Raw genomic sequence first — 15,524 nt, forward strand, 5'->3', positions numbered from 1 at the left:
GCTTAAAAATGGCATTGTCTTTAAAGAATATATATATATTTACATGCCTTGCTTTTGATCCTCTGCAGTGTAGCTAAGGTTCACAAGATAAAATATTGTTTTATATTGCTGGGGGTTATATACAAGGGTATGGTCGGTGCTTAGGGGCTACATGTCTGTGGCCAGCTCACCATGATTACAAAAATAAATATTCATTACAAGGGAAATCACCCACGCAAGCCCACTATCACCCACGCAACACCACACTCACCCACGCAACGCCACTCACCCAAGCAACCCCACTCATCCACGCAACCCCACTCATCCAAGCAACCCCACTCATCCACGCAACCCCACTCATCCACGCAACCCCACTCATCCACGCAACCCCACTCATCCACGCAACACCACTCATCCACGCAACCCCACTCATCCACGCAACCCCACTCACACACACAACCCCACTCACACACGCAACCCCACTCACACACGCAACCCCACTCACACACGCAACGCCACTCACACACGCAACGCCACTCACACACGCAACGCCACTCACACACGCTACGCCACTCACACACGCAACGCCACTCACACATGCAACGCCACTCACACATGCAATGCCACTCACACACGCAACGCCACTCACACACGCAACGCCACTCACACCCGCAACGCCACTCACACACGCAACGCCACTCACACACGCAACGCCACTCACGAACGCAACGCCACTCACACACGCAACGCCACTCACACACGCAACGCCACTCACACACGCAACGCCACTCACGTTGCCAATAGGTCTCGCAGTAGGAAAGTTGGAACCATTACAATTGCAAATAACAATGCCTTTTATTTTTTTTTCATTTTAAAAACATAAAGGGCTTTGTCATTTACAAAACCAATAGCTCCAACTTTCCTACTGCGAGACCTATTGGCAACGCCAGTGCTTGTTGTGAATGGGGTGGGCTGATAGAAAAAAATAAAGCCTTATGATCAGACCATAGTAGGGGAAGAACGTCTGTGACTGCTAGGTAAGTATTATTTAAAAATAATCCCGTCCAGTGTATGGCCCGCTAAGTGGGTGGGAGCTTCAATTGTCTGGTCAAGGCCTAGAGTCTCCATGAGTTTTAACAAATGTACTGTGTCCCGGTCGTTGTCGTTTTCTAGGTGAAAGTTGAAGTCGCCTAGTACTAGGTAATCAGAACACTTGAGAGTGCCCTCTATTACGGTGCTCTTATTTGCGAGAAAGGGTCTCTTAGCTCCTGGAGGCGATATAATAGTATTCCATTTAATGAGTCGTTTTTTGTTAATTCAAATTGTAGTAAGATATTTTCGCAGCTTGCAACATTCGTGCATGGAGTGTATTTTATTTTAATAGAATCTCTAATAATGATAGCTAGCCCCCCTCCTCTCTTTCGTTTCCTGTCAACATGCACCATTTTATATCCTGAAGGTGTGGCATCAATCAAATCTGGGCCTGAGCCTTCGTTTGCCCATGTTTCAGTAATAAATATTATGTCTGTCTTATAGGTGTCAGCATGGAGAGCAGGTTTGTATCTATTCTTAATTAGAGACCTTGCATTTATTAATGAACATTTGAAGAACTTGTTTACCTGTGTCTTTTCTTGTGTCTTAGGTAACCTATGCTTATGATACCTGATTGTAAGCTTTGTGAGGGATAACTTGCAGTAAGGGCAAGTAGAGAGATTTAAGCCATGGTCCGGTTCTAGTATGAAGCAATTTCGGTATTTAGCTATTGTACCCAATGCTCGAAGCTCATTGTTTGAGTAAAATAAATGATGAATTCTTCCTGGGATAAAAAGGGCATGGGTGCAATCTGGTCTGGGCGCAGACGGACATGCCCGGAATAGCATTCTATTCAGATGTATCCCCCCGGAAGTAGTGCACTAGCAGAGACGCCAACCACCTGAGATGGCGATCAATTGTGACTTTAAATAGAGAAACTGTGAAACACTCTCTCTGCTCAAACGAGAGCCCCCGCGGCGGACCGGAGAGTGGGATGACAACAGTAAGGTAGGCAAGTTAAAATAATTAAAATACTCCCAATTACACTCAAATTGTAAAAGCTGGGTTAAGACTACTAATGAAGGTAGTTTAAAATCAAGGCAGAAGCCAATAAAAAAAAGCAGTGCAGCACCTTACTCGCACCCCTTCCCACTTACCTGAATATTGTGTTAATTTACGTGCTCACGTAATCTATCAATTCTGGCACCCATCCATCAATTCTCAATATGTATCTAGATGTGGCTTGGGGCAAGGAGATTTCTACCATACCGTCTGGACATGTCCCACAATACAGACATACTGGGCCGAGGTTCTGGGGGAGCTGGGAGATGTGCTGGAGGTCGCTCTGCCGTTGGACCCCAAACTAGTGCTGCTGGGAGTAACAAATGACGTAGACTTGGGTCGCCCATTCTCATCTTTGTAGTTCTGGCCTTAGTGGTGGCTAAGAGGGACGTGGCCCGGGCATGGGGGGCCCCCATGCCACTGAGACTAGATGAATGGAGAAGGGGCATGGATCTGTACATGGCGGCGGAGAGAGTCATGTACAAGGCTAGAGGATGCCCAAAGAAATTCAACAGAGTATGGGGCAAATGGCGCCGATACCATGGACTGGATGGGGATTGTAAACAAAAGTGGAGGAGGTACCCGGCTGCACTGGCTGAGTGTGGGGCGGATTTGGAAGGGTGTTTGTTTTTGCACATTATGGACCTGTGGACAAGTAAGGTACAGTCCTGTCAGGATGAAGAGGGGATCATGTGCTGGCGGGAGGGGGGAGGAGGGTGGATGGAGGGAAGGAAGTGGAGATTGGTTGTATGTGATATGCCTGTTTTGTTTATGCACCATAAAAATGCAAATAAAAATGTTTTTAAAATAAAAAATTCTCAATATGTATCCCTATTTAGCTATCAACTACCTATTCTCAGTGTGGACTACTTTCTGCCATCCATCATCTTGCTCACCATGTACTAGGATCCCTTGTCTAGTTATTAATGGACTCTATTTACCAGTTTCATTCTATGTATACCTTGCATGTGTTATCCATCTCTCTGTATACACCATGCACCTGTTGTCCATCCATCTCGTGTACTCCATGTACTACTATCTCCTTCCCCTTCACAGATGTCCACATCAAATCTAGCCCTCATACCTTGCCCTTATCTCTGTACCAACACTTCAGAATATTTCTTAGTGTGATTAAGACAAAACTGATCACTAAAAAAGGTTGAAGGTCTCATAAACACAGGCTATGAACAGGACTGAAGCCTTACCTGTGAAGAAGGGGTCGAGAGTTGATCGGGTAATGCTGGTGTTGCTGCTATACTCTGTTGGGAAGTTGTACACCTCCTGACGGCTAACCTGTTGCCCTCCAAACTGAGAGAATGTGCCTGCAAAGAACAAAGTAACAGGTGAACAGGGAATGTGAACCATTCAAATGAGCAGGTCTTGCAAGAGCTGTTGTACAGCCCCTGTTGCCCCCTGGCACCAAATCTCCTGGAGTTAATAAGAGCAGACATACCTCCATCCTGAGACTCAATGGTGATGATTCCTTCTCGCTCTGGCCCAAACCCTTGGGTGGTCTTGGCCTGCACCTTGAACTTGTACTGGACATTCTCACTGAGGTATGGCACAGTCAACGTAGTCTCTGGATCATCCCCTTCCACATAGATGTTTCTAGGTTCTCCTACATTTGAAAAACTGATATTAATTATGTAAGCCATCTGGATGTTGAAAACTTGGCAGAGGGGGTGTCTGGAAGCAATAACTGGACTTTTTGTCCATGGTTCTTCCATTCGGGTGAGGCAAAGGGAAATCAAAATGCCAACCCCTACAGAAAATGCATCTCTAGCAAGAACCTACCTCCGCCTTGAAGTGTCTCACAGGTCACCATGTAGCCCAGAATGGATCCATTGGGCTTGCGGGGGCGCTCCCAGCTGAGCTGAAGGGAGTCAGGGCTCAGGGCAGTGAAAACCAAAGGCCCCGGTGCACTGGGGGTGCTCAACGTGAATGGAGAACCTGAAAGAGCAGAGATGTGTCAGAAATGGCGAGAGAAAGGAAAAGAGTGCAAGAGAATGTGTGAAAGCACAAAAGAAAGGGATGGGGCAGAAAGACTGCAGGAGAAAAGTGAAACTGGGAGTCAGAAAGAAAATGAGATAGACAGAGACAGCTGCCAATGCAAAGAATAGTAACCAGAGATATAGATGCTATGTCAAGCTTATATCTTATTTCACTGTTAGAAAGGAATCTGAGCAAAAAGAATGGAGGAACAATCAGTATGAGTAAACCCTAGTATTAGGATCTTAGGTTTTGGTAATTCTGCAATCCTGAGAATAACCTCAGTTTAAATTAATGGCTTATGATTTATTTGGGTCTGGTGGTAGGGGCGCCATATAGTGTGCTAAAAATGTTTTAAAAACACATTCGTTTATGTTATTAATTAAAACAAGCTTTTGTTACCTTTTTCGATTTGTGTGAGTCTCCTAGTGAAACACAACTTCCAACTCATAAGGGAAAAGGTGCCCCTTTCAGACATGTTCGCTGCTTTTCATTGAAATCTGGGTGTAGCAGGGTAACACCAAAACATGTAAGAAATATATATGCCATATCAACTACCTAACATTTCCTTTGCACTGCCACATCCACCAGAGGTGTACTTTCGTAGCTTGATTATTTGTACAATCTTTGGCAGTGATTTTACTCACTATTCTTCGACTCCTCGAAGCACGTTGTTCTAAAGTCACCACCACACTGGCAGGTCCAAAACAAGGACAGTGAGATTTAAGCTGCTTCTAAAAAATGCACGCTACCTAAGAAAGCGGTTCTTTCAGGGATAAAAGGTAGCATGAATGAAGAGTCCTAGTTCCACTCTGCAAATTACAGCAACACTTCTTAGGGATAGTTTGCCTTCTTCAATGGTTCTGCTCAGAGGAATTGATCATTCATCTGCCCTGGGCTGAACACCATGCCCCAGGGGAGGACCTTCCTATCCTGTCCACAAAAACCTTGATGTTGAATAGAGGTATGGAGAGGAATACCACGTTTCACCTTTGGAGGGATGTTCCCCTCATATCTAAAAGATGAAACACAGACCCTACCAGTCAAACATTAGATGAAGTAGTACTGATAGGCAAAACTCTTGTCTATATGGGAACAAGCAGAGTGTCTTGGGGGGGGGGGGGTGGGGGGGGGTTGGGCTTGGGTGTGCTCAAGTCAGTGAGAGCTGGAAGAGCATTATGTGAAAATAAATTATACTTAACTACATCCCACGAAATATATTTTAGGTCAGCAAAGACCTTGGGTGCACCTGTGAAACATACATGCAGTCATGCGGTCTCTCTTACCTGGGACGGGACTTAGTGGGCTCTGGGGGTCCACCTGGGATTCAATGGTGATGACACCCTCTCGCTCGGGTCCCCAGCCTTCTTCACTCTGCGCCTTCACTTTAAAGATGTATGAATGATTAGGAAGCAGATCTTCCACCACTACAGCGTTTTCCTTGGGGTCAGAGATGTCGATTTTCCTGAAGTCACCTGTAGGGAGAAGCAGAGAAAAGGGTCATGTGATGGAAACTATGAGGGGAATTCTAAGGCCATTCCTATACCTCCACTTAAATTTGGTGTGTACTACACCCTCCCCTCAGAGTATTACTAACCGCTTTGCTACCCCACCCGACACACACACACCCTCTCAGCAACAAAATATTACGAATAGCCTGCCTCCCCCACGCACTTTTCACTAACGGAACAGTACCTGTCCACCATCTCTTACTAACACAGAAGGCCTCAACAACAGGTATCTGTTCTGGACTGATTGATGTTTAATACCTAGAATAAAGGACTCCCTATCATTGCATTAGATGGCACCATAACGCTTCTATGGAGGGTGGCCAATCACAAGTCTTGCCGTGTGGCCAAACAAAGTACTGGAGAACACCCCAGTGACTAGAGGATGTTCTAATCTGGATTAGAGACAGCTTGTTCCTCTACCTGTAGATGCCTCATGCCATAACTGGAGGATATCCCATACTTCGGATTGAGGATAAGTCACCCTGGACTGGAGGGCTTCTCATCCCTAGACTGGAAAATACACCCATACCTATGTTAGAGGAAGTCTGGTCCGAGTCTGTAGGACAAAGCTTTTTGGACTAGAGGACAGCTCATCACAGGACACGACGATGCCCCATTATTCGGCTGAATTGGGCTTCATCCCTTTGTTGCAGGATGCACCTTTCATTCACTGGAGAACACCGCATACCTTGACTGCAACATTCCAGTGATTTGAATTCGGGACACCCTAAGCCTTCGCTGGAGTATACTCATGCCTTGACTGTAGGAGGGCCTATCACATGAGTGGATGATGCCCGTTAAACCTGTACAGAAATATGCCCCATCACTGAACTGATGGAAGCGTCATCAATTCCCTTGTATTTGACCCAGTCACGAGTTTCTTACTTCCATTAAGAAGCTGGTAGTGCACACGGTATCCTTTTACAGCCTTTTCACACTGTGGCTCTTGCCAGCTGACTTTGAGTGACGTAGGTCCGAGGGCGGAAAACACCAGGCGGGTTGGGGTGTCAGGAACACCAGAGGTTAGTCTGGAATCTGAAAATGGAAAAGAGATAACACCAGATTTAACTTCATGTGCAGCAGCCCTATCACATTCCGGGATTCTTCAATCATTGGTGGCACCAGCTCAGCATACAAAAAAATATGGAAGCAGTACCAGAGGGCTCTGAATATAGCAATCACACTCTACCCAGGGGTTTTTAGAAGTCCATATCCCTGCTCTTAGCCTTGATCTTTACTGAGACCCACCCCCAGGGGTCAACATCCCCAGGATGGAGCCTCAAAGGAATCTATGTTCGAAAAAATTGGGAACAGGAAGATGCTCTTGAAGAAACCGAGTTTCCAGAGCCATCTTTGCTCTTCCCAGGTGGAGTCCACTGATCCAGGCATGCCTAGCTCGCTCACTCACCCTGAAGGACCATGTCGAGGTTGCTCAATGCATCTCGCACGTCTTCGGAGTGAGTGCGGCTCCTCAGGCTCTGGGGATGGGCAGGTGGAACCCCCAGTCTGCTTTGCCCTGCCAAGCCTGTGCAGAGAAAGACAGGGGGTCAGAAAAAATGACTGCCATTCTCAGCCTCGCAGGAGGTGTCAGCAGGTATGGGTCAAAGAGAATGAAATGTGAACATCTGTCAAGAATACCTTCCATCCTGTGACGCAGTCTTGCCAATGCCTCATCAACTAATTGTCCCTCTTACTTATGAACTACTATCAATATCTACAAACTTCACATCCCAAATGCTCTCTCACTTGCACACAACTGTTACTAACAGACTAATTTATGCACTTATCTGCCACTGCTGCCCTAAAACCTAACAATCCATTACCTCTCTCAGTAATCTCTCAGCATCACTGCCTTCCAAAATAAGGGAACCAAAACACCCTGGACCCTCGCTATGTCAGAGGAGTGGGATGGGTAGAAGCTCAGAGGCCCTCGTTCTATTGTAAGCTGCCTAATACGTACTTGTTGAGGTGCCTATCTGAGCCCTTATCAGAGACATAACACAATATTCAACATGCACAAGACGTGGCGCCCTCAGCACCATCTTACAGACAAGGATGATAGCTGGTAGGCGTATTACAGGTAATGAAGCTGTTAATGCAGGAAGCGTTAGGTGTAACTTGTCATGGATGGGCCTGAGCCCACGGAGATGGTGGAGTGATGCAGGGCTTTGCAGAAACAATAGACAGTATGGGATAAGCGGGCCAGCCATGGAATGTACAAGGCGATGGAAGACAGAACATGGGGCCAGATGGGGGCACAGTCAGTACCTATAGCTTCAGACATGCCAGGGAGATCATCAGGCATGACTATTGATTCCACCACACCATTGTCACTGCAGTTACCCTTCACCAGTGCCCGCTTGCCGAAATCTGCCTTCTGCGGCATGAGGTACAGTCTCCAAGCATCTTCGCCTACCGGAAAGAGAAATCTTCCCGGTCGGTCTAAGAAGAATAGTAGAAAACAAAAACAGACAAACCAGTAAGGCCTGGGTGGAGGGGTGGGGAGGATGGGTAAGGTAATATGTGTTTGAATGCAGATCTCATAGCCGTGAGGCCTATGCTGGGTATGTATTGCAGGGAGAGAGCTCTGTCCCGTGACCAGTGAGTTCAAGACAGGAGGGGGCCCGTGCAAGATGGGAGCAGCCATTTAAATCACATTGGGCCTGATTACGAGTTGAGGTGTAATTTATCGCCTCCGATAAATAAAGACCACAGGGTAGGTTATTTATTGGTTGCGATAAATAGCACCCATTATACGTTTGTGGGGAATAACATGCAGATTTCTGGAAATCTGCATTGTAAGCTATTTACCGTACACATTTCCCCTGTTAAATTTTGGCAGGTTTGATTTGACAACATTTAACGAAGCTTAAGGTTTTTAACATATCCGATCATTATTGGATACATTAAATAGCTTTCAACTCGTAATTCCAACCTATGAGTATACAGGGGTTTTCGAACAGGTCAAATTTAATTGAGCCAGCTGTAATTAGGCCCTTATAGGAGAGCATAATCCCGCAGGTGCAGCAGTAAGAGTGGAAGAGCCCACTCATTGGTAAAAACGCGACAGCAGCTTCCTTCACCACCTTTCTGCTCTACTGCACACATGCTGGGAATATGTGTGCTTTGCTGAAAAGGAAAGATTTATCCTACGCCATTCCCTTCTTACACCAAGCATGTGAAAAGGTTTACGGCTACGTGCAGGCTTAATCTATAGTGAGGGTGCCTTTTCAGATGAACAGAGGTTGGGTAACATTTGTTTACAGGTTTGTTAAAAGCATGACCTACTGCCCTTTGATTTTGTCTTACAGTCTGAGGGAAGCAGGTCCTAGAAGGCTTTCGAGCTCATGGTAAGCACTGTCTTATGGTATATAAGGTACTGGCTTTAACTATCGCTATTCGCCAACTCTTGGTAGACAGCAGTATTGTAAGTTTTCTCCATTATGGATCTGCTATGTGTGTACTTTGATTAGGAGTTTATTGTATGGAATTTCCATCTGCTATGTTTGTAGACTTACAATCTCTGCTAAAGCACTGGTTGAAAATGTGCTGTGTATAGGTTTACCTGCCAAAGAGGGTATGTTTTCTGCATCAATGTTGCTCTTCCTGCCATGGGAGGTTGTGGAGAAACATTTTGGTGAAACTTCAACCAATGTCCTTTCATGCCGGCAGAAATATAAGGGTATTTAGATTGACCCAATAGGAGGGGGTGCGCAGTCAGGGCTCACATAGTAGTCTCCTTACCTACTGAGGGTATATCCCAGAAAGTTAGATACATTACATTTTACATTTCCAGAAACTCCATCAACATTTTTATGGCAGTCTATTGTGAAGTTAGTACTAGCACAACAGAAGTAGACCAGTCCCCCTAGATTTGGTTTGTGTTCTGCCATTGAGTCTGGGAGAGCCAGCTCTAGCCCTGGTTGAGCTTATGGTGGAGCTTGAGGTGTCTCCACTGACATCTTCACAATCGGGTATACTAAAACTAGGGGGTTCCAATGCCAGATGTGGAATCTCCCATTTTTTTATTGGAGGGTCTAATGTTACCCCTCTACTCTAAATCAGGCCCATAGTCTTTAAATAAATACATATTTTTATGTTTGTTACTGACTAATGTGTTTCCTTAAAATGTGTTGGCATTTTCCATTCAAGAAGGGGCCAACAGCCTGTGCCATGTGCATGGAATGGACATGCTCTTAAGATTTTAGAATGCGGACTACCCTTTCAGAAGCGGTTTGGTGTCAAGAGTGTCGACCTAGGTAGGCTTAACAGGTGGTGCCAGGAGTATTCACTTGGCTAAATGTTAGCATAGAGTAAGTTACAATGTTTTAACTTGGGGGTCAGTGGGAAAGTGCCTGGCTGCTTTCATAGGAAGCCATCATATATTCAGTCATTAGTGCTACACTGAGCCCGTCCTTCTGGAGAAAGTATGGTCTTGAGTATTCCAACCACTGGGATCATAGGGGCCGGGGAAAAGGACTACATTTTTGGGGGATGCTGGAGGGGAGTTTATATTCCATCAAGAGTGTTGAGTGTTTATTTCTTTTGAGGTGGAAATATCCAGATCTTCATTTGTCAGACTTGTAAAAAGTTAACAAGGGATGATATAAGAGGGGATTTGTATGCTCTCTAAAGTGAATATTGAAAGTGGACTAAAGTTAAGGAAAGGGATCAAAAACTAGTAATATGGTCCCAAATGTCGGATGTAATTCAGAAAATGTTTTGTCATGTTTTTGATGCGTGGGGCACATTCTAGTAAATGTAAGAAAGGTGTGGACAGCTTATGTCTGATAAACCTCTGACGAAACCTGGTGTAACTTCCTGAAAGTGTACCTTGGTTTATCTTAAGATAGGCCGTTGAATGAATCTTGGGCTATTTCGTTGCTGTTAAATAGGAGTATGTAGACAACGTCCTGTGACACTTCAGAACGTCAGGAGTCCTCGCCTGAAGGTATATCTAATGCCTTACTTACAGGATGGTAAGAGGAATGCCCTACCATAGTATATATTTTGGTTGTGGCAGCAGGGGTTACTGGAGACACCTGGCCGGGCAGTTATATAACTCAGTGGGGGCTCTTTGGAACCTTAAACATATTGCTTAACATTACCTACTTTTGCAATATTATTTTATTGGAACTAATGCTCTGGGTTGACACAAATGACATATTATCTACAAACCAAGCACGCTTTTGGGCTTCTGTGCCATTTTAACCGATGTGCATGAAAAACTACATGCGTGCTCAGCAATGGATTGTTCTGCTGTTTTGCACATTTTAAGTCTAGGGTCACTCGACCAACCCTTGGGATAAGATCTCAAAAACGGGGATAGATGTGAAACTTTATTGTGGTTAATTACAACGCACCAAACAAATACAAGCACTGTTTATCCATTATAAAAGATCTTGCAGAGGGGTGTGTATTAAAGCCTCTGCTCTTTAGCCCATATTGGCTGACATGCCTGGTGTTTTATCAAAAACCTCTTGTTCCTTGATTACCTACGTCATGTGGCAAGCCCATTTCTGTCGTTCATTATGGCGATGATGTAGTTTTGCTGGACTGTATGTTGATCAGCCTTTAAAGGGTTTGAACATGGTAGATTATATACAACATTTAACAAGATTAGTCTTTATGAAAATAAAACAGATTAACTATGTAGAGAAACAAACGCATTTACAATTAAAGACTACTTGAATGTTGGAAACTATAAATTAAAACAAAGAGGATGAGTATCATATTCTCGGGCCCCCTTCCACTTGTGGCTAAGTTGGTTTGAAATTCAAGAAGGTGAACCATTAGCAACAACACAGGGCTTGATAATATTTAAAATGATGTTTGGGAGGTAATCTTTAACCCAGTTATAAAAACTTGTCAAGACATATGAAGCTACTGCCTGTTATCAGGCGAGAAGATCTGCTATAGACAGAACTGATCCCAAGGTTCCAGGTCAACACAGGAAAATGTCTCTGTCTCGCTTTGTCCTTATAGCATTTTTTTGCAATTTAGAACTCGGAGACAGAGCATTAGATAGCAGTCTTTAAATATTAGATCCTGTTATTGTTTTGTGTGCAGAAAATGTGGATGAAACTGTAATAAAACTAGCTCTGGACGGTTAGTTGGTAAGAATGGCGTGGCAGCACATACAGGTACAGCCGCGCCATTCTTGATGGAAACTGAAACTGATGTTGAATGTGCTGATGTAAAACCAAACAATCATTTTCTCTTATAGCTGAGTCTAAGTATAGGTTGGTAGTTTAGAGTTGGGCTGGTAATAATAATTCCTCCAATTTGAGGGGAAAGTGAAATTCCAATAATCCTATTTCCTATTATCAGCCTTCACATCTTAATTAGACCCCACTTGAACAAGTCGGGCGATAAATGGCTGAAATGATCAGTCTAGTGCTGTTTCTGTTCTAATGTGTTTGTTGGAAATTGCACTTTGTGAAGAGGAAGTGCAAAAAATATGAATGCAGTAGGGTTACTCTAAACCCTTTGGTGAGCACATACTACTTCAAGTGCAAAGATTAATTTTGCTCTTAATTTTACAATCAACAAGCAATTAAAAAGGATTGCACTGCTCATGGATGAATTGATCTTTCTTTGAATTAAATGATTTTATAAATTGTAAATATTTTCAATGAAAACCTATTGTTTATATTGTTTCAATTATTATGTAAGGCAACTGTAAACTATTTTAAAGTCAATATTATGCATCTGAATAAGTTGATGCATCATATTGTTATTCAAATACCCTTATTGAAAGGATTAAAAAGTAAACAATCCACAGCCTCCTTCTTCTATTGTGGAAATGAGGATATCTACAGTGAAAGGGACTGAGACACCACTCCTGTGTAGGAGAGATACGAGAGATGGGAGAGTGCCCCTTCAGTATGGTGGAGAGGGAGAATTTGTAGTGAGGGTTAGAGACAGGCCTCTTCAGTATGAGACAGAAAGTGCTCTGAGTGTCAGAGGACAAGACACTCTCCAGTGTGGTACAGAGGGAGCCCTGGGCTGGGAAGAATTAGCATGGAGCTCAGGGCTGGAAAACATCACCCATAGCCCCTCCATTGAGGGACAGAGGGAACTCTGGAGTTACAGAAATATACTGGGGGGCAGGGAGAGTCCTAGGTGTGAGGAATACAGACAGCCGCTTCAGAGTGTTGCAAGAGACAGACTGAAAAGGTAAAAGTGATAGAGAGTGTGACCTATAATTTGAGAGTGGAAGCTCTGTGTCCAACGTTAAGACTGCTTCAGAGTGCACCATAGAGATGCGGGCAGTGAAAGGGATAGATGCTACCATCCAGTGTTGTACATGATTTTTAGGGGTACAAAGGACTGAAATACATCTCTTTAGGTGCTGAATAGTCCATCAAGCTTTAACACCTAGAACTCACCATGTGTCGTCACAGCTGTGGTGTACTCCCTTGTCAAAGAGGAACTTCCGAACGTCCTGCTGTCTTGGTACATGCCTGGGCTCAGTTGGCTGTAGTTCGTGGTAGTTGCACCAATGCCTGGGCTCAATTGGCTGTAGTTTGTGGTAGTTGAACCAATGCCGGGGCTCAGTTGGCTGTAGCTTGTCGTAGTTGTACCCATGCTTGGGCTCAGCTGGTTGAAGTTAGTAGTAGTTGTGCTCATGCCTGGGCTCAGCTGGGTGTAATTGGTGGTCGTTGTACCCATGCCTGGACTCAGATGGCTGTAGTTGGTTGTCTTCACATTACCAGTGACCTGGCTGTAATTAGTGGAAGATGAGCTTGTGTTCCTGGTCAAAGAGGTTCCTCCACCAGTATAGTTGTAATCCACCCGCCCGTTCATCAAGTAATCTGGAAGAGAACATCCGTTCATTAGTACAGCCAGCTTAATTACAATTCTAGTTAACTTGCATATTGAGTGTTTCCTCTCTATCCTCTGACATTCTCCTGCTTCCAACCATTTTTTGACCCTTCACAGCTTTTGGCAAGTATTCAACATATTGTGCTGGGTTTTGTATTGGAATATACCTAGTGGTTACATGATAGGAGCCATTAAGTACATACAGTCTTGATAAAGAGATTCCATATGGCATTTTGCTCAACAAATGTTTAGTATCTGGGCAAAGTCTAATAGGTTACAGTCAGTGAAGATGCAGTAAAGCCATTGCTTTTTATCTAAAAACTGTCCGTCTGCTGCAGAGGTTTTGAGACCCTGGGGAAAGTGACATTTTGCAGCACAACTCATCTGGTAATGAAGCAACAGTTTCTGATAGCAATCGTCTGTCTGCTGCTATTGGTGTCCAAGGAAGTCACCTAATTGTAACTTGCCCTAGAATTACCATTGCCTCATCTCCCATAAAAAACAGTTTAGGGGCTCAGAGTACAAAGCTGGGTGACCCAATATAGCAGCACCAGCGGACTTGATTAGGTAAGAAAAGATAAGGAGAAAAATGGATTCACACTTACAAAAAACTCAGGTTAGCTGCTATCTTTTGCCACCTTAAAGGACTTAGGGTGTTGGTTACTGCTGAACATTAAGGCTCCTGCTTCAGAAGCATAGCAATGCTAGTAATTACTCTGGTGCAAGAAAATGCTCTCCGTGATCACTGCAGCCGACTCGAAGTTTGAGGCAGAGCAGATCCTCTTTTTATGTCCCAAAAATGGCAGAGTACCCCTTCGTGAATGTTCCCTGCTCACTGATGAATACACTAGGACCACCTCTCTGGGAAGGAAAAGAGTTTCTATTAAAAACAAGGGTTGTCGCCTCTGTTTGCAGATCTGATTGGTTCAGAGAGAACCCATAGCGAACTACATTATGTTTGGGCCTGGATAAATAGTTGTGCATGTTAAAGAGAACACGTGTAGTGATCCATTCAGGTATATATATATGTCTGGTTCCAAAGAGTGCGTAATTTAGCACAGTTCAGATCTTGTTTCAAATTTGCCTATGAGTAAGAGCCCTGGTAAATATGCAGTCAAAGAATTAGTCACACCATGAGCATCCATAATTGATTATTGATAGGCCATGAATAATCAAGATTTATCCTTGACTATCAGAATAGGGTTAGGTCCACATTAAAAAGTACTCCATTCGAGTGCACCTTTGGTAACTCGCACTATGAAAGATCGATGAAGCAATGTGTTGCCCACTTTAAAGGAAGAAAGAACTTTCAAAACATCATCAAACTTTTTTCTTTAATTTAGAGTGGGTTGGTCATTGCTCCATCCTTCACTATGCCATGTTGGGGAGGATACTAGTCCTACCACTAGGCAGTGTACTTTCAAGAACTCGACCTGAGATCCATGTGGGGCAATCGTGTGAATTTGTGCCCATGGAACCTAAACATTTTAAAAGATGCTTTTCTCAGTTATTACAGAGCTTACTATAAAGGGTAAATTGGCTTTGTCCTCATTGGAGCACTATTATCCCCAGCGACAGCTCTATCGATCACCCGATGTATGTTTAGATTTTATCCATTTGCAATCCCAGAGAAGGCTCTACTTGATAGCCTTGAGACTCAACTTTGGCGGATAAAACCTCAGCATGGAGAGTTGGCCGGTCTTCCTGGACGTGTGGGTGTTTGGTTGGATTATGATGTCCCTAACTATTGTTTTATCTCCCGCTTTATTCTGACATTTTAACTGTTTCAAGATTTTGACAAAGATTGTTTATGTTGATGAAAACCATCATCACTAAGGAAGTCAAACACTACCCCTTCTGGGTGTTTTGGACAAGTATGCCCCCTTTCAGGAGAACAGAAATGTACCCTTGTTCTCAGTGCCTGACTGCATGTGAAACTGGTAGCCTGACCCTTTACACTAATATAGCATGTGCGCAGGCCTGTCTCTTCTAATACACGACCCAGAACCTGTTCTGTGACCTGGAGGGGCACACCAAGAGTTCCATCGTAGTGCGTATAGGGCTACACTCTCTTCCCTGGGTGAATCACATCAAGCAGTGGGGGCAGCTTACTGAGGGTTTGAG

At 44.2% G+C, this 15,524-nt stretch overlaps 1 protein-coding gene across 7 annotated transcripts in view; it reads right to left on the minus strand.

Annotated features, from left to right (window-relative positions):
* The window catches only part of ITGB4 (integrin subunit beta 4), a 304,508-nt gene that overhangs the window by 20,652 nt on the left and 268,332 nt on the right, over positions 1-15,524 (minus strand). For 2 of the 7 annotated variants that reach the window (XM_086930741.1, XM_086930738.1), the window contains 8 exons: positions 12,965-13,390; positions 7,842-8,015; positions 6,982-7,098; positions 6,459-6,608; positions 5,349-5,537; positions 3,868-4,023; positions 3,527-3,691; positions 3,279-3,395 (listed from right to left, as the gene is read on the minus strand). In XM_086930741.1, coding sequence (XP_086786867.1) covers positions 3,279-3,395; positions 3,527-3,691; positions 3,868-4,023; positions 5,349-5,537; positions 6,459-6,608; positions 6,982-7,098; positions 7,842-8,015; positions 12,965-13,390 — 1,494 coding nt within the window. The remainder of the gene's footprint in view (positions 1-3,278; positions 3,396-3,526; positions 3,692-3,867; positions 4,024-5,348; positions 5,538-6,458; positions 6,609-6,981; positions 7,099-7,841; positions 8,016-12,964; positions 13,391-15,524) is intronic. The other 5 variants (XM_086930743.1, XM_086930740.1, XM_086930744.1 and 2 more) reach the window with 3 other exon arrangements.

Source organism: Lissotriton vulgaris, chromosome 7 (genome assembly GCF_964263255.1).
Source record: "Lissotriton vulgaris chromosome 7, aLisVul1.2, whole genome shotgun sequence".
NCBI lineage: Eukaryota > Metazoa > Chordata > Amphibia > Caudata > Salamandridae > Lissotriton > Lissotriton vulgaris.